The sequence below is a fragment of the Vipera ursinii genome (assembly GCF_947247035.1).
Source record: "Vipera ursinii genome assembly, chromosome: 9".
Classification (NCBI taxonomy): Eukaryota; Metazoa; Chordata; class Lepidosauria; order Squamata; family Viperidae; genus Vipera; species Vipera ursinii.
The window spans coordinates 8,794,931-8,819,071 of NC_139523.1; the positions used below are offsets into that span (position 1 = coordinate 8,794,931).

Consider the following 24,141-nt stretch of genomic DNA (forward strand, 5'->3'; position numbering starts at 1 on the left):
TAACGGAGGGAAGCTCCAACCTAGAACTAAGGAGAAATTTCCCGACAGTGAGAACAATTAACCAGTGGAATGGCTTGCCTTCAGAAATGGTGGGTGCTCCATTGTTAGAGGTTTTTAAGCAGAGACTGGGTAACTATTTTTCCTGAGTGTTACAGGATCTCCTGCTTGAGCAGGGGGTTGGGCTAGAAGACCTCTGATAATCCCTTCCAACTCTGTTATTCTGTAACCCCTCCTTGTACTGGGGTTGTTCCTTCCTGGAAAACTGGCACTTCACTTTTGTCCATCCCACCACCTCCCACTTCATAGACAGAATCCATCACAAATACTGGGGTGCTACGGTATTATCTCAATTAGAGATAAATATTACTTCCCAGTTAAATACTTCCCCATGGAGGAAAAGACATCCACTCCATCACTTTGGCTCCACCCCCTCCAGATTTCAACAGGGCCACCAAACCAAGAGGAGCTTTCAAGCATCTTGAAAATCTGGTTCTTCCTGAAACGCAGCCAAAAGCAGAACATCCACCAAGACCACTTGAAAATGGAGTTTATTACTATTCTGTAAGTGCTCTGTTATTCTCCTGGCAATCTTATCTTTCCATGGCAACCCTTCCCCTGCCCATTGTCCAGCGCAATCCAGTCACCGGAGCCAACAAAAACACATTCTCAGATGAATAGTCATACCTTCTCAGAAATTTCAGATTGGCTCCCTCTGTTATAAGCTTTTACTGACTGCAAAACGTCTTGTTCGATAAGCTCTGGCTCAGCAAGCCACCGGGTCGATTTCCCTGAGCAATCCTGGCCTATTTGGGAGACTAGCATTGGCTTGCACTACGGGAGTTCCCAAAGACATGAAAATCGGTCTGGAGAACATTTGAAGGAAGGCGGACTTCTTGGAAGGGCTGCTGACCACCAACAAAGATGGTGAAAGTGCCAGGCTCCAACCACCACTGTCCAGCCCATACGGCTCTCTGGCGGAAAGGTAACAGGAAGGCCACCTTGGTAGCTTGTCCCTGGCGTATCGGCAAGCGGCGGAAGCCAACTAGCTGCCAGTGGGGCATAGGCACAGATGCTTGTCCCCAGCGGAGGTAGAGCTGCACCACCTATGGAGGAGAAAAAATGTCAGAAGTGAAGAGAAAGTCCTCAAGAGAAGAAGGCATCAGTAGATTCTTCACACGTACAAAGCATCATCCTATTTTTACAGCATCTTCAAGGATAGGGAGATCTTTTATAAAAACCCTGAATCTACGTGAATGACTTCTGCCTCTTTCATCTACTCATCTGAAAATTAGGGATCATTTTCCTCTCTGCTTGTTTGACGGGTTCCTTGAGATTAGAGACAAGCATCTGTATGATCCAATTTGGAAGGATGCAATGAACGGAATCCATTTCTTTCTCTCTTCCTCTTTCTAGAAAACCAGGGGAACTCTATGAATCCTGCCAGGGCTGGAAATATGAGAACTATGTAGCTTCTAAGATCCAGAGAAGAGTTATTTGCTTTTTAATCCCTGTCTGACTGTGGTTCTCTATCAAATAACAGGCTGCTGTGAATATTCTGCACTCGAAGCAAAACACACTACATCAAAAAGAAATATCAAACATATAAATCAGCTGGATGTGGACAAATATTCCTTATTAGTAATAACAAATAACAATAACAATTCATAATTTATTAGTAATATTATCTTCTTATCCATTCCTGTTTCTGCTGCCCTGCAACCTGATCCCTAAAAACTCTTATTTCAGCCAAGTCAAAACTGGCTTTCTGTTCTTTGTTCAATGCTGTTCTTCATGGGAGCTGCCAACAAAGACCTGGGGACTGAAAATCAACCACCATTTTAGATTCATAACCCCTGTGAGATGTCACCACCACTTACTCGTTTCGTAAAAACCTCTATTCCACCATAAATGGGCCTTATAAATATATACAAATATCCTTAGGATGTTGAACTTCGAAGACAAGTGCACCGAATTTGTCCCACACCACAGATGCTTCCAACTCTTGGTGGTCTTCAACTTGACTCTCCATCCTCACATCCTGGACTTTATGCTAGAGTTTTCACCCATCTCAAGCAACATCTCAAACTCTTTTATCCCACCCCCTCTGCCCCCACCAGTCTTTGCATGCAGACAAGCAACAGAATTGCCTCACCTCTTCACCATCTCTGGATCCAACGTTCTCCACCACCACAGAGATGCTAAGATTGCCACAGATGGGCACTTGGTCAGCACTCACTACCAGATCATGGTACTGGAAGGTGGTGTATGAGAGTCCGAAGCCAAAGGGGTACAACGGGGTCTCTTTTCCATAGTAGCGATATGTCCTTCCAATCATTGTGTAGTTCTCTATTGGTGGTACCTGTGGTGGAGGGCAAGATTAGCTGAAGGAAATGGAAAGACTTGAAGCTATATGTTTATGGAGATTCTCAGTCATCCAAAGTCATGGTTGTTTTCAAAGGCAACTGGACTTTGTTTTTCCTTGAAGACGTTTTGCTTCCCATTCAAGAAACGTCTTCATTTCTGACTGAATGGTGGAGAACGGAAGGAAGCTTCTTGGATGAGAAGCAAAACGTCTTCAAGGAAAAACGAAGTCCGGTTGCCTTTGAAAAAGCACCTTTGCGAAATTTGGGGCTATAGCAAGCAGGATCTAGGAGTGACTTGAGGGACTGTTCCTGCCCAGCCTTTATCGGTTAACCACCCTTGAATAAGTGCTCTAAATTGTCCCAATGTCATCTTATTTCTCTGTAGCTAAGGTTTAATTACCGATTTGTTTTTCCTTGCTTTTATTTTAAACGGTGCAACAGCATTATTTTGCTGTATATTTTCAAAGCAGTCCTTTCTATTCAAGGGCAGTTAATGGACTGTAGCTAATCCCCCATTGGAGACCCACAAAACACTAATTCAATGGGTTGAATCAGCATAAAGTTTTAATTAAAATTGTCAGCGGCCTTTGTGGAATCTGACATGCTTCAAAGGAAAGACTGCAACCGAATCTGGCTCTGGGACATTGCTGAATAGCACACCGGACTTTAATCTCATATGATGCATTTTCTGGCCTAGATTTAGCAAAGTCTCCTTCAAGTCAAATCCAGTTCTGAAGAACTTCATAGAGTCCTGGATGTAGTTTCCCTGGCAACAATATATGTACTTTTAAATGTACTTTTTTGTTACTGCCTTCTTTCAAGATGATGTATGAGTTCCCAGTTTAGTCTGCAGCAGATTGCAGTTGGACTGGGGGTGGGTGGGTTTCCTGGAACATTTTGGAGACTTTTGAGAATGGCCCTATGTCCATGCAAATGTGCTCTGCTTACATGGTCACTCCAAGAAATGCTAGCATTCTGGTTAGGAGGACTCCCACAACTCTTTTCTCCCAGGTTCACTGTCTAATAGACCTGGGTGCAGTGGCTGCTATATTTAGAGATTACATTTGTATTGTCTTATAGGTCTTTTACTTTTTATATGCAGGTTGTTTTTTCTGATTTTTACTGTGTTGATTTCCAGGAGGGAGATGTCTAGAGGCTTATGAATGGAGTGGCACATCAGTGAAAATAAAATAAAATAAAATAAATAAAATAATTAATAAAGTAAAATAAAAATAACACAAAATATTTAATAAAATAAAAATAAAATAATCAATAAAGTAAAATAAAATAATTTTTGCTTATGTACCATCAAGCACTTTTCTGTATAAAATTAAGCTATTGAGATAGTCCTTGATTTACGACCATTTGTTTAGAAACCATGTGAACTTACGATGACCCTGAAAAAAGTGACTTACGACTATATCATTGCATTGACACCATTGCGCCCCTCTAGTCCTGCGATTGCAATTTTATGTGCTTGACAACCGACATGCATTTATGACAGTTGCAGCACCCCGGAGTTACTTACTCACCCTTTGCAACCTTCCCAGCCAGCTTCCAACAAGCAACGTCAATGGGGGGGAACCTGGATTTGCTTAACGGCTGTGGCAAAAATGATGGTAAAATCGGATGCACCGAGGACTCACTTGATGACTGCAACTAAAGTTCCAGACCCAACTGTGGTCATAGATTCAGTTTGAATGCTACAGTCCGGGAAAGAGGCACCATTATCCATCCCAGCCATACCTGGTGCATTCCTGCTGGCCACGTAGCAGGCAACCTGCCAGCAGGATTTGCCCCTTCAGCGCCCACCAACATCTTGGCCACAGCCAGCCCTGTGGTCTCAGCAGGAAAGAAACAAGCCACGATTGCCCCCACGGCATCCTCTTTCTTGGCCCAGCTTATATCCAGCGGGCCAGCGTTGAACAGGAGCAGAACCACAGGACGGCCAGCGGCTGAAATGAAAGGCCCACTCAGCTCATGAGGAGGCAAGCTGCAATCCACGCATCCCTCAAACATTATACTCTCTAGATACACGGACGATTGTACCCCTCAGCCCCAGCCATCGTGCAGAGGGAGAGCCGAAGGCTGCTGACCCTGGGAACTGCCCATCTCCACCGAGTTACAAATTCTTTTTTTTTTGCAGCAGAGTGTATGTTTTCCATGAATAAGATCCACAAATGGTAGTAGCAGATACAGGTAACTACAGGTAACTTAGAAGTGATCAACTCAGAGTCCAAAGGATGCCCTTAGACTTGCCTTTCCAACCCTGGAGTCCCTCTGATCCCAAGATCATGCAGCTAATATCTGGGAGTAAACCCCCAATCATTATGATGTAAGATTCTGCCTTTTTTGGATCAAGGAGGTATAAAATAGGAATCATGCAATGATTTTTCTAAAGCAACAATTTATAAACATTAAGAAGTTTATAACAGAGGCCCCCAACCTTTTGGGCACCAGGGACCGGTTCCATGAAGAGAGGTTTATCCGCGGACCGGAGGGTGTGTAGTTTTGTGTGCTGCCTGCATCCCATGGATGGGGCTTTGCTTGTTTGTGCGGAACAGTTGCTGGCATGCCGCAGCCCGGTACCGGTCCACAGACCGAGGGTTGGGGACCCTTGGTTTATAATACTGGTTGAATAAACTTCAACTCCTACTAACTACGGGGGCAGTATCTATGTAGTTTCCTTATAGCAGCAACTCTCAGATTGTTCAGCTTCACATTCTACCTCACAGCCCTAGAATCTGTTTGGGGTCTCCCACCCAAGAACTAACCTGGTCTGATCCTGCTTAGCTTTTCAAGATCAGCCATGTTCCATTAGGTGCTACCATCCAGTTGGACCGTAATAATTCATCCGGACCATAAAATGTGATCCAAGAAGGCCAAAATGCTGGCCCCATCTCTTTTAGTGATGTCACTAGGCCATCTCCAGCCTTCTTGTAGTCCTCCCCTGGGGAAAGAGACAAACTCACCCCAGGCCACAGAAGACTGCAGAAGGTCAAGCTGATGTCTGGGCAAAGACAGGTTCTTGCGATCATTGGATTCAGATTCCAGATCAGCTCCTGAGAGGAAGGAACAGAGAGTGTGTGAAAAAGTTCCTTTTGCTGTTCTTACCTTCCAGGGCTATCCAATCTCTATGGGTGGGAACTTTTTCTAGGAAGAGGGGGAAGATTTTTCTCCCTGTTGTCTAGGGAAATTCTCAATCATCATCCAAGTCATGGTTGTTCCAAAGGTGCTTTTCCAAAAGGCAACTGGACTTTCTTGAGTTTTTTTTTCCTCTTTGAAAATATTTCGCTTCTCATCCAAGAAGCTTCTTCAATTCTCCAGTCCTTTAAGGCAAGGGTCCCCAACCCCTGGGCTGCAGTCCACTACTGGGCTGTGAGCCATTCAGAACCGGGCTGCAGAAGTGGCATGCCTGCGTACGCATGCATCCCACTTGCGTGAGCAGCGAGCAAACACATGTGTGCGTGCATCCCCGCTTGCACAAACAACGGGGGTATGTGCCCGCTGCTCATGCGAATGGAAGTGCCTGCATACGTGTGCGCACTTGAGGGCTGCTCACATGGAACCCCACGCCCCCACCCCCACTGATCCATAGATAGATTGGGGGACTCTGCTTTAAGGCAACTGGGCTTTCTGATTTTTCTTTAAGCCATTAAAAAGGGGAGCTTTTGCCCAGGTTCGCCTGGTGCGCCAGTTGCGACCCTATCTGGACCGGGATGCCCTGCGTACAGTCACTCATGCGCTCGTGACCTCTCGTATAGACTACTGCAATGCTCTGTACATGGGGCTGCCCCTGAGGACTACTTGGAGGCTTCAGCTGGTGCAGAATGCGGCCGCGCGAGTTGTGATGGGGGTCTCCTGATACTCCCATGTAACACCTCTTCTCCACGAGCTGCATTGGCTTCCAGTTGCCCTCCGGGTGAGATTCAAGATGCTGGTGATTACCTATAAAGCCCTAAATGGCATGGGTCCGGATTACTTATGGGAGCACCTGCTGCCGGCGTCATCTTCCCTTCATCCTGTGCACTCCCACAGAGAGGGCCTCCTCAGGGTGCCATCGGTCAGAGAGTGTTGGCTTGCGGCCCCCAGGGGGAGAGCATTCTCTGTGGGTGCGCCAGCCCTTTGGAATCAATTGCCGGTTGAGCTCCGGATGGCTCCCGACCTTCGCTCTTTCCGCCGTGATCTGAAAACCTATCTATTTGAACAGGCCGGCCTGGTTTAAGGGTTTGGGGTATTTTTAATTATTTATTGTTAGGGCTTAATTAATTTAATTTTATTTTAACTTTTGTATGTAATGCTTTTACTGCCCTGTACACCGCCCTGAGTCCTTCGGGAGAAGGGCGGTATAGAAATTCAATCAATCAATCAATCAATCAATCAAAATCAGAAAGTCCAGTTGCCTTTAAAATAAAGGCACCATAGAGATGACCATGACCTCGATGAAAACAGTCAGAGGAGAGATCTCTCTGCCCACAGAAGGAACAGGGATGGAGAAAGCATCTCCTAAGGGAGACTCCCTAATTCTCTGAAAAGTCAAGGGAAGGCAAGGCAGAAAGGCTTTCAGGCTTGCATGATTCTGTCACTATAATCTTACACTTCTTGAAGGCCTGACGGAAACCCTGCATTTTTAGGCACCTGTCAGAATCCATTTATATCACATTCATAAATGTATGTTTAAAACATTATTTCCCCCCCCCCCTGGATTCTGCCATCTCCCGAGGAAGGAGGAGCGCATGTGGATTCAACCTGCCTTAGGTTATTTCAAAGACCAAGGGAAACCTTTTGAACTGGGGGAACAAAGGGGAGGGTTAGGGAAGAAGGCATCTGGCCTGTGTCTCCATTTGAATCTGTAAAGGAAGAAGGCAATAACCGTAAAGATCCGAAGTTCCCTTTTTCCCACAAAAGGGATGACACGAAGTAAATGAAGGGGGGCTGACCAAATGGGGTCGAGGGAAGGGGGGTTGAACCGGAACTCTTTATAAAGTTTCAGTCTGTAAAACAATACCAGGTCCTGTCTTTTATTTCCACAACCAAACATGTCCTAGTAAAAATTCCTTTTGGACTACAACTGACTCCAAGAGTTTTTGTTTTCCTAAGATGTGGATTGGGGTGAGTCCTGACAGTACCACTCTTACCTGTCCCAAGGCACACAATCACAATGTCTGCTCCTACGACTGCAGCTTTCACATCTTGGGGACAATACTGGAGACACCTCGGATGCTCACATCCAAGAGCACAGGTGACATTTGCTGAGATGGCTGCTAAGCCCCTCCTGCATCAGCCAGAAACAAGAGTAGGTCCTTAGCTTTTTGGCAGTAGCAATACCAATAGCACTTAGATTTATATACCGCTGAACAGTGCTATCCAGCCCTCTCTAAGCGGTTTACAGAGTTATCTCAGGGAAAGGGCGGTATATAAATGCAATAAAATAAAATAAAAATAAATCTCTACCCTTGACACAGTGTTCCCTCCTGATGCCAAGAACAGGGCTGATAGGTTTGGGCCAATGCACCACAAGTGCAACTGCAACCCTATTTTATTTCAAGCATGTCCATCCTATTAAATGCAAACAAGGATCTCAGTCTTCAGACAGCCTTTGCAAACCAACCATACTGAGGCCTGCAGTGAGGTGACACACAGTTATCTTTTTTAAAATATAAGGGATTCATGAAAAATGGAGACTTGCTTTAACCAAGCATGCGTGCAAGAAATGAAGTTAAAGAACAAAAGCAGCAACTACAATGAAGCAGAACACAAGTGTTGTAACATGCAAGAAGCTGGAATAAAAGATGCTGATAAGCATACTAAACTGCAGTACACAGTCCATTGGGAATCCAAGGACTGCCTTAGTTTAGGATACAGACCATCATGGTTTTGTTGCTTGCTCATTGCAAGTAATAGCAATAGCACTTAGACTTGTATGCTGTTTCATAGTGCTTTACAACCCTCTCTAAGCAGTTTACAGCATCAGCATATTGCCCTCAACAATCTGGGTCCTCGTTTTACTGACCTTGGAAGGATGGAAGGCTGAGTCAACCTTGAGCCAGTGAGATTTGAACTGCCGAATTGCTGGCAGCCGGCTATCAGCAGAAGTAGCTTGCAGTACTGCATTCTAACCACTGTGCCACCACAGCTCGTAGAAGTCCCAAAGTTCAGAAGGATCTTATCTTCAGAACCGTGACTTGTGAAACTGGATCAACCAACCCTGGGAATGTCCTTCCTAAGTCCCACCACATTATAAGGTACATTTGAACTAGCTACAACCAGCACTATACCCAAAGTAATGGCTGAAGTGCAGTTGGCCTCATAGTTGAGTGTAATGAGAAGGAACAACCTTGAGGAACAACAGGAAGAGCCACAGTCAAGGCAACACTCAAATAGCATACATCTTTCACTTGACAGTGGGATGGGGGTGGCACATCAATTTTATAAATAAAATAACAACAATAATAATAATTCACACCAGCTGTAGAAAAGCTAAGAAGTCGTCTAGATGGGAGCTCTGATCTAACACCATCAGCCCCAATCATACCACAGCAGTCACCCAAAAAGCTGCTTTGGGGCAGAGAGGATTGTTGGTCCTACCTGGGTGTATAAATGTATTGGGGTTCAGGAACTGGCGCATAATCCCCAAAGAGGAGATCCGCCTTGTCTGCAAAGGGTCCGACCACCTGCCAGAAAGAATAAGGGAAAGTAGAAGAGATGTTGTTTCTCAGAGGAAGATGAAGTTAAGTCACCATCAAGGTTTCCAGGACTGACTTTTTGATTGATTCCCCCCCTCTATTTTATAAGTGAATTTAACAATCAAACTAAAATCCACAGCAGTTTGTTTATGTTTTAGTTTTGTGAATCAGTATAACCTATGCTAGTTATCACCTTGTAGCCTAGAACCACTGTTTCTCGTGGCGTCTGCTCCTTCCCAGCAGGGCGATGTTGCTCCAGGAACCTTCAAACAATGCCACCTAGAAAGCAGGACTTCTGGGTCACAGCACCCACCCCTTGAAGAAGCAACCCCAAGACCTGGCCAGTCTGGACCCTCATCAGGACCTCAAAAATTTTCTTCCTTCCCTTCCCTTCCCTTCCCTTCCCTTCCCTTCCCTTCCTTTCCTTTCCTTTCCTTTCCTTTCCTTTCCTTTCCTTTCCTTTCCTTTCCTTTCCTTTCCTTTCCTTTCCTTTCCTTTCCTTCCCTTCCTTCCCTTCCCTTCCCTTCCCTTCCTTTCCTTTCCTTCCCCACCCCATCTCAGTCAATGACTCTGGCCAACTATATCAATCATTGTTACTGCTGTATTGCTTTTGCTTTCAATTTGTTTCATTTTTTTCAGACCTTTATTTTTATATTAAAAAACCCATATATCTTTTCCTATCTCAGTCTCAATCTGCACACACACACACACACACACACACACACACACACACACACAAGTACACATTTATTCCCCCCTCCCCCCCTTTTGTGGCTGTATCACCAACCTTATTTTTTTTTATTATTAGAAACCTAATCTCTAACAAAGTACCCAGAAACACATCAAGGAATGAAGTCAGAAAACTGTTCATGCCAATCTCTCTCTATTCCTGGTTCTCACCTCCCATCTGCAACCCCAGTAAGATTCTTCTTCAGCAGCCTCATCTAAGAAAGCTTCTGCAGGGGACAGGACCCACCCAACTTTAGCTGACCTTGAAAGGCCAAATAGGACTGGACCAGCTTAAACAGATGGTTCCCCCACCAGGAGACTTCAAAGCTTGTCTGAAAATCAAAAAACCCTGCATGAATGTGCCCACCTAGACCCCCAAAACTGACATAAGAAAGTCTTTGTCCTTCCATTAATTTCAAATTATTATTATTTAATTGTGATATGTTTTGGGAGCCAAATGGTGTTGCCGATCTGTTGTGAAACTTCCAGAAGTCAAGCGGGACAATCTGGGCAACATTTGCTCAGTCATGTTCACAGACGTGCCAATCTCCCCATGAATATGTCCCAGGAGAGAATACCCACTATTACTGCAATCCTATCAAAAGCAGGCTGAAGACAAGCTGTTCCACTGTTCCACTGATTCATTGCTCTAACTGTCTCCTTAGTTCTAGGTTGGTTCTCTTCTTGATTAGTTTCCATCATTGCTTCTTGCCCTGACTTCATGAGCTTTGGAGAATAGCTTGACTCCCTCTTCTTTGGGGCAGTCCCTTAGATGTTGGAACATTGCTATCATGCCCCCCCCCCCACTCCTTCTTTTCATTAAATTAGACAAAACACTGTTCCTGCAACCGTTCTTCGTATGTTTTAGCCTCCGGTCTCGGTGAACACTTACCGCAATGGTCTTGTGCAGTAGATCTTCTGCTTTAAAAGGTAGCATTTCATTCCGGTTTTTCAGCAAAACAAAACTCTGGAGGGCGGCTTCGAGGGCCAGACTGCGGTGGGCTTCTGATTGTATAACCTCAGCCCCCAGAGCATTATAGGGGTTCATGGCTGGTGGGTCAAATTCACCCAGGCGCAGGCGAGTGAGGAAAAGGGGGCGCACACGATCCCGGATCATCTGCAGGAAGCAGGGAGAAGCAGAGGCTTTAAGTAAAGGAATTACTTTCCCCACCAGCATTTATATATATATCTTAAAATAACTCCTCACATTTTCCTATTGTATCCCTCCAAGGTACACAAATTCATTTACCTGCTTTGTTGTGGTTTTTTTTGGGGGGGGGGCACTGATGCATAGCCTGCAATCATTCATTCCGTTTTTCTTATTATGCATTACTTTGGATACTCCCCGTTGCATTGTACAATCTATCTGACATTCACTGCAAATCACTCCAGTTCTTAGCCAGCCGCATGGCATCATCTGAATTAAAAGTGTGCTTACATGCATACCCTTAACAGCAAACTCTAACATTAACACAAGCCTTCCTTTTCATCGTATCCATTGCTTTTCCCACACCATTCCACAAACCCTCCGCTGCACATTAAGGTGGCACTCTTCTCCTTCTCCCAAGCAGTTTCCCCTTTGTCTTTCCTTAATTCCACTTTCCTTTCGTTCAATAGGGAGGCTGAGCGATCTTTCTAATATTTTTGATATAGGACTTGTACTATCTCTTATCCCAGAAAATTACCATTTCTGTTCGCTACAACTTCTTTTGTTTTTCTTCTATATTTATTTTTCTCCAAGAGCCACTTGTAAAAGTAGATGTCAGCTTACATTTCCCCCTAAGAATATCTACAGGTGGTCCTCAGCTTATTTATTTATTTATTTATTTATTATTTGGATTTATATACCGCCCCTCTCCCAAAGGACTCGGGGCGGTGTACAGGGCAATTAAAACACTATATACAACACATAATATACAAAAGTTAAAATAAATTAAACCAAGTAGCCCTAAACAATAAAACATGTTCTAAAATTTAAAATTTAAAATTTAAAATCTAAAATCCCAGTCCCCCAGTCCAGGCTGGCAAGTTCAAATAACCAAGTCTTCAGGTCACGGCAAAAAGAGCGAAGGTCGGGAGCCATCCGGAGCTCAACAGGAAGCTGGTTCCAGAGGGCAGGTGCGCCCACAGAGAATGCTCTCCCCCTGGGGGCCGCCAGTCGACATTCCCTGACCGACGGCACCCTGAGGAGGCCGTCTCTGTGGGAGCGCACAGGACGATGGGAAGTTAACGCCGGCAAAAGGTACTCCCGTATGACCACAGTTGGGATGGGAACTTGCGTCACTAAGCAATGCGGTTGATAACTGAGCCGTGTCCTATTCTACCACCTTTTTTTGCTGCAGTTGTTAAACAAACATGGCTTCCCCCACTGACTTTGCTCGTCAGAAGCTGCCTGGGAAAGTCGCAAATGGGGACTTGGTAGAGCAGTGGGCTAGTGCCTCCTTAAGTAACACCAGCTGCCTGCAATCAGTGCAGGTTCGAGTCCCACCAGGCTCAAGGTTGACTCAGCCTTCCATCCTTCCCAGGTAGGTAAAATGAGGACCCAGATTGTGGGGGGAAATAAGCTGACTTTGTAATAATGCCGCTTGGGGTGTGCGTGAAAGCCCTAACAAGCAGGCATATACATAGAATGAAGGCTACTGCTAAGCTTGTAAGCCGCCCTGAGTCTTCGGAGAAGGGCGGGATATAAATGGAATTAAAATAAATAAATAAAAATAAAAATAAAAATGTGACCCCAGGATACATTCAGAGTTGCTTTTCATGGCTTTACTTAAGTGAAGCTTGCACAGAATTCTTTTCAACAAGACAGAGAAGTTACCAGCTCTTGTCATACCCATGATGGGAAGGCCTGGAAAAAAACTGGAAAAATTGGGTGGGGCAACAGGGTTTTTCCCCCCGTTTTTTTCAAACGGCTTTGCAAAAAAAAAGAAAGAAAGAAAAAAATCTTCGTCTTTTTTCCAGACCTTCCCATCTCTGTCCGTGACACAGTGTTCCCTCCTGACGCCAAGAACAGGGCTGTTAGGTTTGGGCCAATGCACCACAAGTGCAACCGCAACCCCATTTTATTTCAAGCACGCCCATAGTATTAAATGCAAACAAGGATCTCAGTCTTCAGACGGCTTTGCAAACCAACCATACTGAGGCCTGCAGTGCGGTGACACACAGTTATCTTTTTAAAATATAAGGGATTCATTAAAAATGGAGACTTGCTTTAACCAAGCATGCGTGCAAGAAATGAAGTCAATGAACAAAAGCAGCAACTACAATGAAGCAGAACACAAGTGTTGTAACATACAAGAAGCTGGAATAAAAGATGCTGAACTCTTAAGCATACTAAACTGCAGTACAGAGTCCATAGTAATACAAGGACTTCGTTTAGGATGCAAGCTATCATGTTTTGTTGCTCACTCATTGCAAGTAATAGCAATAGCACTTAAGACTTATATACCGCTTCGTAATGCTTTACAACCTTCTCTAAGCAGTTTACAGCATCAGCATATTGCCCTGAACAATCTGGATCCTCATTTTACCGACCTTGGAAGGACAGAAGGCTGAGTCAACCTTTATTCAGTGAGAATCGAACTGCTGGCAGTGGGCAGAGTCAGCCTGCAATACTGCTTTCTAACCAGTGCGTCACCACAGCTCATAATGATTGTTAAGTAGTCATGAAGTAATGACTACTTAGCAGTTCCAGGGTTTACAGTTGGAACACGTTGCATGAATGCTGCTAGGGAATAACAAGTCCAAAACCTGGAGTTGGAGGGAAACAGCAAAGATTATCTTGTCCTCTATAACATTCCTGAATAATGCCCATCTAACTTTTATTGACAAAGTTCCAAATGAAGATGAGTCTAGCTCTTTCCATGACACTCAAACACCTGATGTTTTGCTCACATTAAATAAAAACCTCCCTACTTTGTAATATGAATCCATCGTTGTGGAATCTCACTTAGCCTTTCTTCTTCAAGGAGATGCTCCTTTGAGCCATGCCTTTGTTGTTGAACTGCAACTCCCAGCAATCCCATTTAATAATATAATAAATTGCAAAGGAAGCTGGAGGTTGTAGTTGAGCAACATTTGGAAGAGCCCCGGGTTCTCTGCTTTGCTTCACCCATTTGGAAAAGAGAGATGATCACATCCTGACAGGTCTGCTCTGGAACTGGTAGGTCTTTCTTCTACTTCAAGGAGATGGGCCACTTACTTCCAGAGAAATGTTGCCCTTGCTAAGGGCTTCGGCTATGTGCATGTAAACATTATTCCTCATCCCATAAGAAAGCTCTAGATTACATCCGGCATTCACAGCCACTGCAGGGAGAAAAAAGGATAGCACCGTTAGTCCAATAGTCAGTGAAACATTAGCTTCAATTCATGTTTGTCTGCAAGCCATGGATTGGCTATCTGTTTGAGTGCCATCCTTAGCAAGTGAATAGCCAAAGCAATAGCACTTAAGACTTATATACTGCTTCACAGTGCTTTACAGCTGACAACCTGGGTTCGAGACCCGAGCGCTGTACAATGGGTTGAGCTTCTGCCATCCTAGCAGTTCGAAAGCATGCAAATGTGAGTAGATAAATAGGTACCACTTTGGTGGGAAAGTAACAGTGTTTCATGTGCCTTGGCGTATAGTCATGCTGGCCACATGACCACAGAAGCGTCTTCGGACAACGCTGGCTCCCTCAGCTAAAAAATGGAGCTGAGCACTGCCCCCTAGAGTCGGACACAACTGGACAGGGGAAAACTTTATGTGATAATTACAGACAAGGAGTTTTTGGTGGATTTGGGAGCGAAAATAGTGCTTGAATGATGGAAATTAAGTACAGATGGAAACAAATCTGGGCTCCAGGCTAGAAGGCTAGCCTCAGAGCAATGCTAGTAGGACTCTCGAAACTCAATCTGCAACTGAAGGTAGGTTGCAAGGAGCTTCCAGCATGGAGATGAGAAGAGCCGCGTTTTGCAACACTCACCAATTGCAGTCTCCAGGAAACTGTGCGTGTAGCGGTGCCCAGCCATGATCAGCTCCACAGCACCTTCATCGCTCACTACATAACCCTGGAAGCCCCATTCATCTCGGAGGATGTCTGTCAGCAGCTTCTTGTTAGCACAGGCTGGGATTCCATTAATTCTGCCAGATGAACCAGGTTAGCAGACTTACAAGCATGCCCCCTTTGCGGTCTTCCTGTTCTGGCAAGAGCCAGTTTGTTCTAGTGGTTAAGGCACCAGGCAAAAAGCAGGAGACAGTGAGTTCTAGTCCCACCTTAGCTATGAAAATCAAATGAGTGACTTTGGGCCAATCGCCAGGAGACAGTTCTAGTCCCACCTTAGCCATGAAAGCCAGCTGGGTGACTTTGGGCCAGTCCATCTCTCTCAACCCAACCAACCTCACAGGGTTGTCGTTGTGGGCAAAACAGGAGGAGGAAGATGTGTTGGATATGTCTGTTGCCTCAAGTTATTTCTAAAGATAATACAGGCAGGATAAAAATGGAAATGAAAATAAATAAAATAAAATAATGAAATAAAAATATAAAATAAAATAAAATAAAAATAAAATAATAAAAGAAAACAAAAGAAATAAAAAATAAAATAAAATAATTAAAATAATAAAATAAAACAAAACTAAACTAAAAGAAATAAAAAATAAAATAAAATAATAAAATTAAATTAAATTAAAAATAAAATAATAATAAAACAAAAATAAAATAAAATAAAATAATAAAGAAAAGAAAAGAAAAGAAAAAATACCTGTTATAGCTGCACATGAAGCTGAATGTCCCGGCTCGCACGCAGGCTTCAAACTGAGGCAGGAAAGTCATGCGCCAATCACGTTCTTCCACCTGTCACAAAACGTACCACCCTGTCCTCAGTGTATTGCCAGCCCATTCAGCCTGGCTTGTGAAACTCTTCCCAAATCAATGCTGCCTTCTCTCCTTTTATTATAGGTAATCCTCCAATTTAGGACTGCTTCCATATGATCGCTGCCAAAGAGCTGGTAAAATTGAACCCCCCCAGGGGGTACTTACAACCTGGTTCAGAAGTTCTAACAGTTGCACACACACACACACACACACACACACCCTCACAGCCATATGTCAGGTGCTCGGCAACCAGCTGGCATTTACGGTCATTTGCAGCATCCTGTGTTCACATGACTGCATTTTACAACGGTTTTGACAAACATGGCACTTCCTTCCGTTTTTCAGCAAAACCAGCCCATGGTGAACAGTTGGTTCACTTTACAGCAGTGGTCTTGGCTTAATGGCTACCACAAAAAAGGTCATAAAATTGGGTAACCTGCATTACCACCATCATGACTTACAGCTGTAATGAGCAGGCTCCATTATGAAGATAGGTTAAAAACTCTTTGTAAATACCTTAAGTTCATAACTATCCTGTGAGGTCTCCTTGTTTGCTCCTCCTTGTAACCCAAGCCAGAACTTACACATGTTGAGGGTTCATTTCATATCCTGGTTTGTGCTAATAGGAGATAGTGGTTGACCAGATTCCCCCAAACCAATACATGAAGGAAAATCAGTGGCCATGATTAAGGAGCACAGATGGGCCTAGTGCTTGGTCCCATTAATCAGAAGGGCTTATCTATTATGTCTTTAAGTGAGAAATGGCCTAGAGCCTGCAATGTGATTGTGGTACGCAGAAACAAATAATAGTGTGTGTGTGTGTATAGATATATATAGAGATAGATAGATAGAAATAGTATTTGTATTTGTATTTATTAAATTTGTATACCGCCCTTCTCCCGAGGGACTCAGGGCGGTGAACAGGGCACATATAAATAGAGGATACAAAAATTTTAAAAAGAATTAAATAATTGCCCAGATAAAACAGTAACAATATAAAACCCAATTAAAAAACCCTAACTTCCCCCATTAGGCCAGGCCAGCTTTTTCAAATAAATGGGTCTTCAGACCGCGTCGGAAAGAGCGAAGGTCCGGTGCCGTCCAGAGCTCAACCGGCAGTTGGTTCCATAAAGCCGGGGCGCCCACAGAGAAGGCCCTCCCCCTGGGGGCCACCAGCCGACATTCTCTGACCGGGGGCACCCTGAGGAGGCCCTCTCTGTGGGAACGCACAGGGCGGAGGGAAGTTGATGCCGGCAGCAGGTGGTCCCCGAGGTACTCCGGACCCATGCCATGTAAGGACTTAAAGACCATTACCAGAACCTTGAATCTCACCCGGAAGACAACTGGTAACCAATGCAGTGATATAGATAGAGATAGATAGATAGATAAAGATAGAGATATAATAGAGATATAATGACCCTCAGTAAATTTCAAGGCACCTAGCATGATATCATTACAGCCACACCAAAAACACTTAAATGGCTAACTTCCTTAGATATTGAGCTATAGCATCTATCCTGTTGCGACTCTACAGTGCCATACTATGGTGATTTTATCGTGGTTTTAGCCTAATTTAATATTTTACCTCATCTATTGTATTTGTGTTTGTATGTACAGTACAGTGTGTTTCATTAGTGTTATATATCCGTGATTGCATGACCTCTGTGGATGCCATATGCCAAATAAAATAAATAAGTGAAGTCTGTTGTGCTGTTCTTGCTTCAAGGGTTGCAAGAAATTAGGCTGTTGGGACGAAAATAAATGAGCTAGAGAAACTGGCGGGAAAGAGGCACCCAACTCCGAAATCCGCCTGGAGAGGAGCTCCATCTCTGATCCTCTTTCACTGACCTTGGCATCGAAGAAAAACCGGGATACAGGGATATTCTCAGGACCCCCGTGGACATCAAAATGCTTGCAGCCGGCATTAGCTTTGACGTAACGGGGATGGTCACCCTGCAGCCCCTTCACAAATGCAATTCCCAGCTGGGTGGTCAAGAATGGGTCCTCCCCATATGTCTCCTAAGAGTGGAAAAAGAAGCAAACCGGTCAGCTCAACCCTATTCTTCCCACCCCGTTTTTATTTCCCTTAATGGCAAGCATAAAATGAGACCAATCGGGCAAAGCAATGAAAAGAACTACAAAGCAGAAAGAAGCACCAGAACAACGAGATTCTTAAATAATTGATGTATAACCTGGGAAGATGATAATACTGCAATCCTGAACCTACAATCTATAACGACATACAGAATATTATTAGCCTTAAAACTGTAAAATTAAACCTAATACCCCTGATCAAGAGAGAAACAAAGCCTTTGATCATGTAGTCACTCATTTCTACTTCTGGTTATCCCATTTCTGAGAGTAAGAATCTAGCAGTTCCTTGGGTCTTCCTTAAATTTTCTACAAGGCAAAGTATCTCAAGATTTGCTTTGACCTAATTGAGGAGCTCCTTTTTCAGCTCAGGTGACTCTTATGGCCAAGGCTAGGAATATTTGTAACCTCCAATGTAATCCCTGTTGAGATTCAAGAATCAGTGACTGTCCTTCACAACTTTGGAGACACTCAACAGTAGTTGCGTTTCAGAGGACTTTTCTCGTGGCGATTAAAGTCATTCTGTTTCCCATGATCTGGGAGTTTCCAGGTGTGATGGAATCAATCCTTACCCTCCCCATTCATGCTCCTAAATCATTGATACCTGGTTCCTGCCCCAGAGTGGATGCCGCATAATGTTCAAGACTGGGCTGAAGCAGCTTAAGCCAGTATGGTCTTTATAATAGCCGACGGAGTCAAAATAGTTGTGCTTGGCGCGAACCTCAGTGGCCGTAGCGTTGGCCACTTCAAAGATGAGCTGAGTGCTGTTCAAAGACATAAGGAGAGTTGAAAAGGATTCTGTAAATTGCCATGAAATAAGGTCACTCCAAACATGCAGGGCCATGCTAGGCCGTCATCCTGTACAGACAGAGTCTCAGTTCTCTGCAGGGCCACAAGAGATCCATAACTGAAGTCCCAACTGTGTATTTTGCATCAGTGACATCCCTTGCAAATAGCGTGCAGCACATCATTTACATGATTTGCATGGTGATGTCATGGCATAGGGGACATCATTCCCACCACACCCACACACATACACCCACACCCACACCCACACCCACACACACACACACACACACACGTGGATACCCAGGTCTTGTTCTTCTTAATAAATTTAATAATCTTTTTTTTAGCAAGATAAAAAACAGTACGAATATTAGAAAAGAAACAAAGGAATTAAGAATGAATAAGTGAGAAAGAAAATAGAAATAAGACAAATACAAAAAGAAAATATTGTAAAGTAGCAGCTTCTGATTTTTTGGATAACAGTTATAAATGCAACTAAGCAGCAACCCGGTTTAAGACAATATTCAGTCTGAATAAGAGAGGACTTTTTGGAGATATGTTAGCCATAGTTGGGTACATAAATGGAAGCTCCACAGAAGATGGGATTGTAACTATTTTCCTTGGCCATGGAAAGTAGACTCAGAAATAAGGTGACACTATCTAGATTTTCTTCCAAACCTTCCTAAAGGTTGTTCATAGGTAGACAGTGGAACAGTCTATCTCCAGTGGTTTGTGTTCTCCATCTCTGGAGGCTTTGAAGAAGAGGCTGTACATCTGACTCTGGTAGATGGTTTAAATTATCTTTGGAGCAGATGATCCTTGTGACTCTTCCAACTCTGCAATTCCAAAAATGGTACTGGGTTTTGCAAGTCTGGACCCTTAAGGTGTCCATGCTGGTAGGTCTGATAGTATGCTGAAAATTTAGCAATAATGGGTGACCAAGATTCTAAGTGGGTGAGCTCAGAGACAGAATTGGGACAACATTCACATAACAACTGCTTTACTGATCAATGGAAATGTTGGGCTCACTTTTGGCCATAAATTCAGGACTAACTGTACATTGACTTAATAGGTAAATTCCTACTTGAAAGAGGCCGCCAAGCCAAGTGCTTGAGGATAAGATGTTGCCCAGCCTGGTGCTTCTGCATCCCCACGAAGACATTCTGTGTTCCAGTTGTAGGGCCCAATGCCCAAACGCTCAATAGGTGGGGCTGGCCCGTTGCCCTGAGCTCCGCCTCTCGCCATCTGTGAGTAGAAAGCCCATATGGTGAATGGGTAGCCATGGTCAGGCACCCCTCTGATGTGGTTTTGATAGAGGAAGACAAGCAAATTGGTCTTCCAAAGCTCTGTTGACTATCAACCCCACCAAACCATTCAAGATGCTTCTCGTACCTGCAGGATCATCTCATTCGGGGTCAGCCTATTAACCAGGTCGTCCACTCGTTCCTCCCAAGACAATGTGGGATCCCTGAAGGGAAAGTCCCATCCCCAGCAGAGCTCAGCCAACAGCAATGGGGCAGTAAGAAGACAAAAAGCCATCATTTTGTCTGCAATTGAGAAAAATAGCAATAGCACTTAAACTTATATACTGCTTTACAGCCCTAAGCAGGTTTTTTTTTACAAATCTTGGAAGTGTCTTAATGTTCCTTTTCCCAAGATGCTCTTCCTGTTCCCCATTCCGCCTCCCCACCCCCGCCACCCCGTAATCCCATCTAAGAACTAACCAGTTTCTACATGAAACTTTACCAAAGTCTAAAAAATCTTCCAAAGAACCTTCATCCTGGAATGAGTCTTTGATGGTTTATTAAGGAAAGCCCATGGGAGATTCAGGAGCAGCTGCATTATCTCTGAGTAGAGCGACTGAATTCATTTACCCTGTCCCTGCTCACATGGTTCAAACCAGCTTGTGTTTCTCCACGGTTCGTTGAATTAACCACAAATGATTGGCTCTGTACATTATACCATGAACGGTGACTTACAAACCTAGTCACTGGTTCACAATCAGGCTAAGCCAAAATTAAACCACATGATAACTCAATCCACTGCAACAATGTGGATTCATATCAACTTGGTATCAAGGTTCATTTACTGATGAGCCCATATGCCAGTCCCATCAGAGCATCTTAGCCATCAACAGAAAAAAGGGTCTAGTCTCCCCGATTTTGAAATGCTATTGTGTGTAAACTGAAACTGAAAAAAGAGAAATTATATTTGTCTATTAGGGAAAGAAAGAAAAAGTAAGTAAGTAAGTAAGTAAGTAAGGAAGGAAGGAAGGAAGGAAGGAAGGCATAAATAAATAAATAAATTTCCTAACAATTACGTAAAAGCACAGTTCAACATGAATCCGTAACATGATTTGTTTTGCGTGTTGCATGTTGTATGCATATCCAGCCAACTATGGTTTATCCAATAAACCATATAAATCAACCATGGCTTTCTGCAGTGTAGGAACCCAACCTATAATCATTGTGTTCCTCCTGGGCTTAAATGAAACTGTCAAAACCCGATTCAATCCTTGTGTCAGGACCCACCCCAATCCATGTCTTAGGAAAACAAAAACTCTTGGAGTCAGTTCTAGTCCAAAAGGAATTTGTACTAGGACATGCTTGGTTGTGGAAATTCAAGACAGGACTTGGTATTGTTTTACAGATTGAAACTTTATAAAGAGTTCCCGGTTCAACCCCCCTTCCCTCAACCCCATTTGGTCAGCCCCCCATCATTTTACTTCGTGTCATCCCTTTCGTGGGAAAAAGGGAACTTTGGATCTTTACGGTTATTGCCTTCTTCCTTTACAGATTCAAATGGAGACACAGGCCAGATGCCTTCTTCCCTAACCCTCCCCTTTGTTCCCCCAGTAGTTCAAAAGGTTTCCTTGGTCTTTGAAATAACCTAAGGCAGGCTGAATCCACATGCACTCCTCCTTCCTCGGGAGATGGCAGAATCCATGGGGGGGGGATAATGTTTTAAACATACATTTATGAATGTGATATAAATGGATTCTGACACCTTGGAGTGCTGCTAATGTGGTTGCTTCACTGCTTCGGTAGCAGGTTCTGTACAGAGATAAGATGATGTTGAGAACACAGTGCAGATGATAAACTAAGAAAGAAGTAAAGTGTTGGTAAGTACAGAAGCAACACCCTCTTCTAAATATATGTTATTAAAAAGATCTTAACCTGAAGCCTGGAGCAAAGAACGTGGATTTCTGGGACTTGTGCTGATTTTTAAAGTATTAGAAAAGTTCTCAGCACCTACGCCTAAACAAGTCAGTGAAATCGTCTTGGGAAAGGAGACTTTACGTGCACGCAATGTGAGTATGATACGGCTAAACAAGACAAGTGTCTTCTTGAGGTTTCTGGAAAGTCAAAGGCTTACAAGAGAATTCCATGAAGGTGTCTATGAAATCACAACATAGTCTTCATGGCAGAAGAATGAAGGTAGCTTGCCGTGACTTACTATTACTATCTATTAAGACAGATAACTAAGAGTCTTTGGTCTAGTGGTGGTTAGAAAGGCTGGAAAGCAGGAGACTGTGAGTTCAAGTCCCGCCTTAGCCATGAAAGCCCGCTGGCTGACTTTGGGCCAGTCACTCTCTCTCAGCCCAACCCACCTCACAGGGTTGTTGTTGTGGGGAATAAAGGAGGAGGAAAGAGTACGGTGTGTATTTTCTACCTGGAATTTCTTGCAAAAACAATAAAAGCAGGATATAAATAAATTCAGAAAAAAGAAGAAATAAAGATCTATTGCTATCTATTACCAATACTTACTACTACTGTCTCCTATCTATTATTTACTATCCAAAAGGTGCCTTTAAAACTGTTTGCAACTGAAGAAGCTTGCAGCTGAAGGATTCTTCCACCAAGAAGCACATCGATTTGTGCTTTAGATTGTAAGCCGCCCTGAGTCTTCGGAGAAGGGCGGGATATAAATGGGATTAAAAAAAAAGAAAACCATGCTGGGTCTATCTATGCATTGTTAAACATGCCAAAGGTAGTTGGTTCCACCAATCGGCACTAACAAGCCATCATTTGCAGATCCCAGAGTGTGGGTATGGTCACCCACAAACCCCAAACTGAAGCAACTATGACACCGCTCTACGGGCCCCTTGAAACTGGCACCTTTCTACATGGGGAATGAAATGTCAAGACCAACAGACTACTAGACCAGGGGTCTTCATGCTTGGCCCTTTTATGACTTGTGGACTTCAACTCCCAGAATTCCTCAGCCAGGCATGCTGGCTGAGGAATTCTGGGAGTTGAAGTCCACAAGTCATAAAAGGGCCAAGCTTGAAGACCCCTGGTCTAGACAAAACATTTCATGTTGATCCATGTGGCGTCTAATTCTACATATATATATAAAAGCCTTCCCCAAAGTTAAAACAGGCTGGAGTGAACTATTTGAAACGGGAGATTTAGATTTTCATCCCCTGTAGCACTCTTGCCATTGCCCTATTGAAAGCCAGGCCTTCAGCAGGAGCAAACCTTTGATGATCCAAGGGAAAGACGACTTAAGAGATACACACCTGTCTTCTGGGCAACCGTAGGAAACGGTTAACTATGTGGTTGTTCTATGATGCTTTCACTTTTTCTCGGTCTAGTTTGCAGTCCTCAGGCGTGCTCTAACCTTATGTGGTTTTGGAGCACAGCACCTGGGACACGGTGGCTCAGTGGGTTAGGACGCTGAGCTTGTCGATCAGATGGTTGGCAGTTTGGCGGGTCGAATCCCGAGTGCCGCGTAACAGAGTGAGCGCCTGTTACGCATCCCAGCTTCTGCCAACCTAGCAGTTCGAAAGCACGTAAAAATGCAAGTAGAAAAATAGGGACCACTCCGGTGGGAAGTTAACAGCGTTCCGTGCGCCTTTGGCGTCTAGTCATGCCAGCCACATGACCACGGAGACGTCCTCGGACAAGCGCTGGCTCTTCGGCTTTGAAACGGAGATGAGCACCGGCCCCTAGAATCGGAAACGACTAGCGCGCACGTGCGGGGGAACCTTTACCTTTTCCTGGATTACTTCCCACTTGTCACTTTCCAGGGACAGCAGAACAAGCCACTTCTCAGCTTCGCAGCCAACTTTAGACTTGGGCACCAGGGCTTTCCTGCTTGGGTCTTCGAGTTTGGTTGATTGCTGGGATTGCGCTCTCCCCCCTTTCCTCAACCCCAAGGAGACTCCTTTCTCCCAGGTTCTGCACCTTTCGCCAACCCAACGGCGCCGGACCTGTTTCGGCGGTCTCCAGCCACGGCAGGTGACCAAGCCAAGTTGGTTAAGAGTCGTTGGTGGAAAGAAGGCGAAAGAAAGGTCGCTGCTCTCTCGCTCGCTCTCCCCTTCTCTCCCTCCCTTTCCCCCCGCCCACCCCACCCGCTACCTTTCCCCCTTACCTTCTCTCGCGATCCCTCTCTCCAGCCGCTTTGGCACCCGGCTGCGTCCTCCCCGCAAGTGTTGCAAGCGCAGAGTCGTTGCACAACGGCGATCGCGAGGCACCTTCCTTCCCTCCCGCTCCTCCGTAGCCCGGAGGCTTGCGGGACGAGCTGAGCACCGCCGCCCGCAGACAGGCCGCGGTCTGGCGCGCCAACTGGCGCTGCTTCTTTCTGCTTACGAAGCTTTAGCACCTCGCGATGCAGCCGCCGCCCTCGCCT

General features: G+C 44.5%; 1 protein-coding gene across 1 annotated transcript; it reads right to left on the bottom strand.

Moving 5' to 3' along the window:
* Positions 1-457: 457 nt before the first annotated feature.
* Positions 458-20,050, bottom strand: LOC310644848 (uncharacterized protein). Its single transcript, XM_083370159.1, has 14 exons — positions 19,900-20,050; positions 19,592-19,752; positions 18,326-18,485; positions 17,479-17,649; positions 15,518-15,609; positions 14,743-14,900; positions 13,980-14,083; positions 10,671-10,895; positions 8,952-9,037; positions 7,502-7,638; positions 5,336-5,425; positions 4,110-4,318; positions 2,153-2,359; positions 458-1,103 (listed from the first exon to the last, which is right to left on the bottom strand). Exons 1-14 carry the CDS (start codon positions 20,047-20,049, stop codon positions 816-818), a joined length of 2,238 nt encoding a protein of 745 aa, XP_083226285.1. The 5' UTR covers position 20,050; the 3' UTR covers positions 458-815.
* Positions 20,051-24,141: the final 4,091 nt, after the last annotated feature.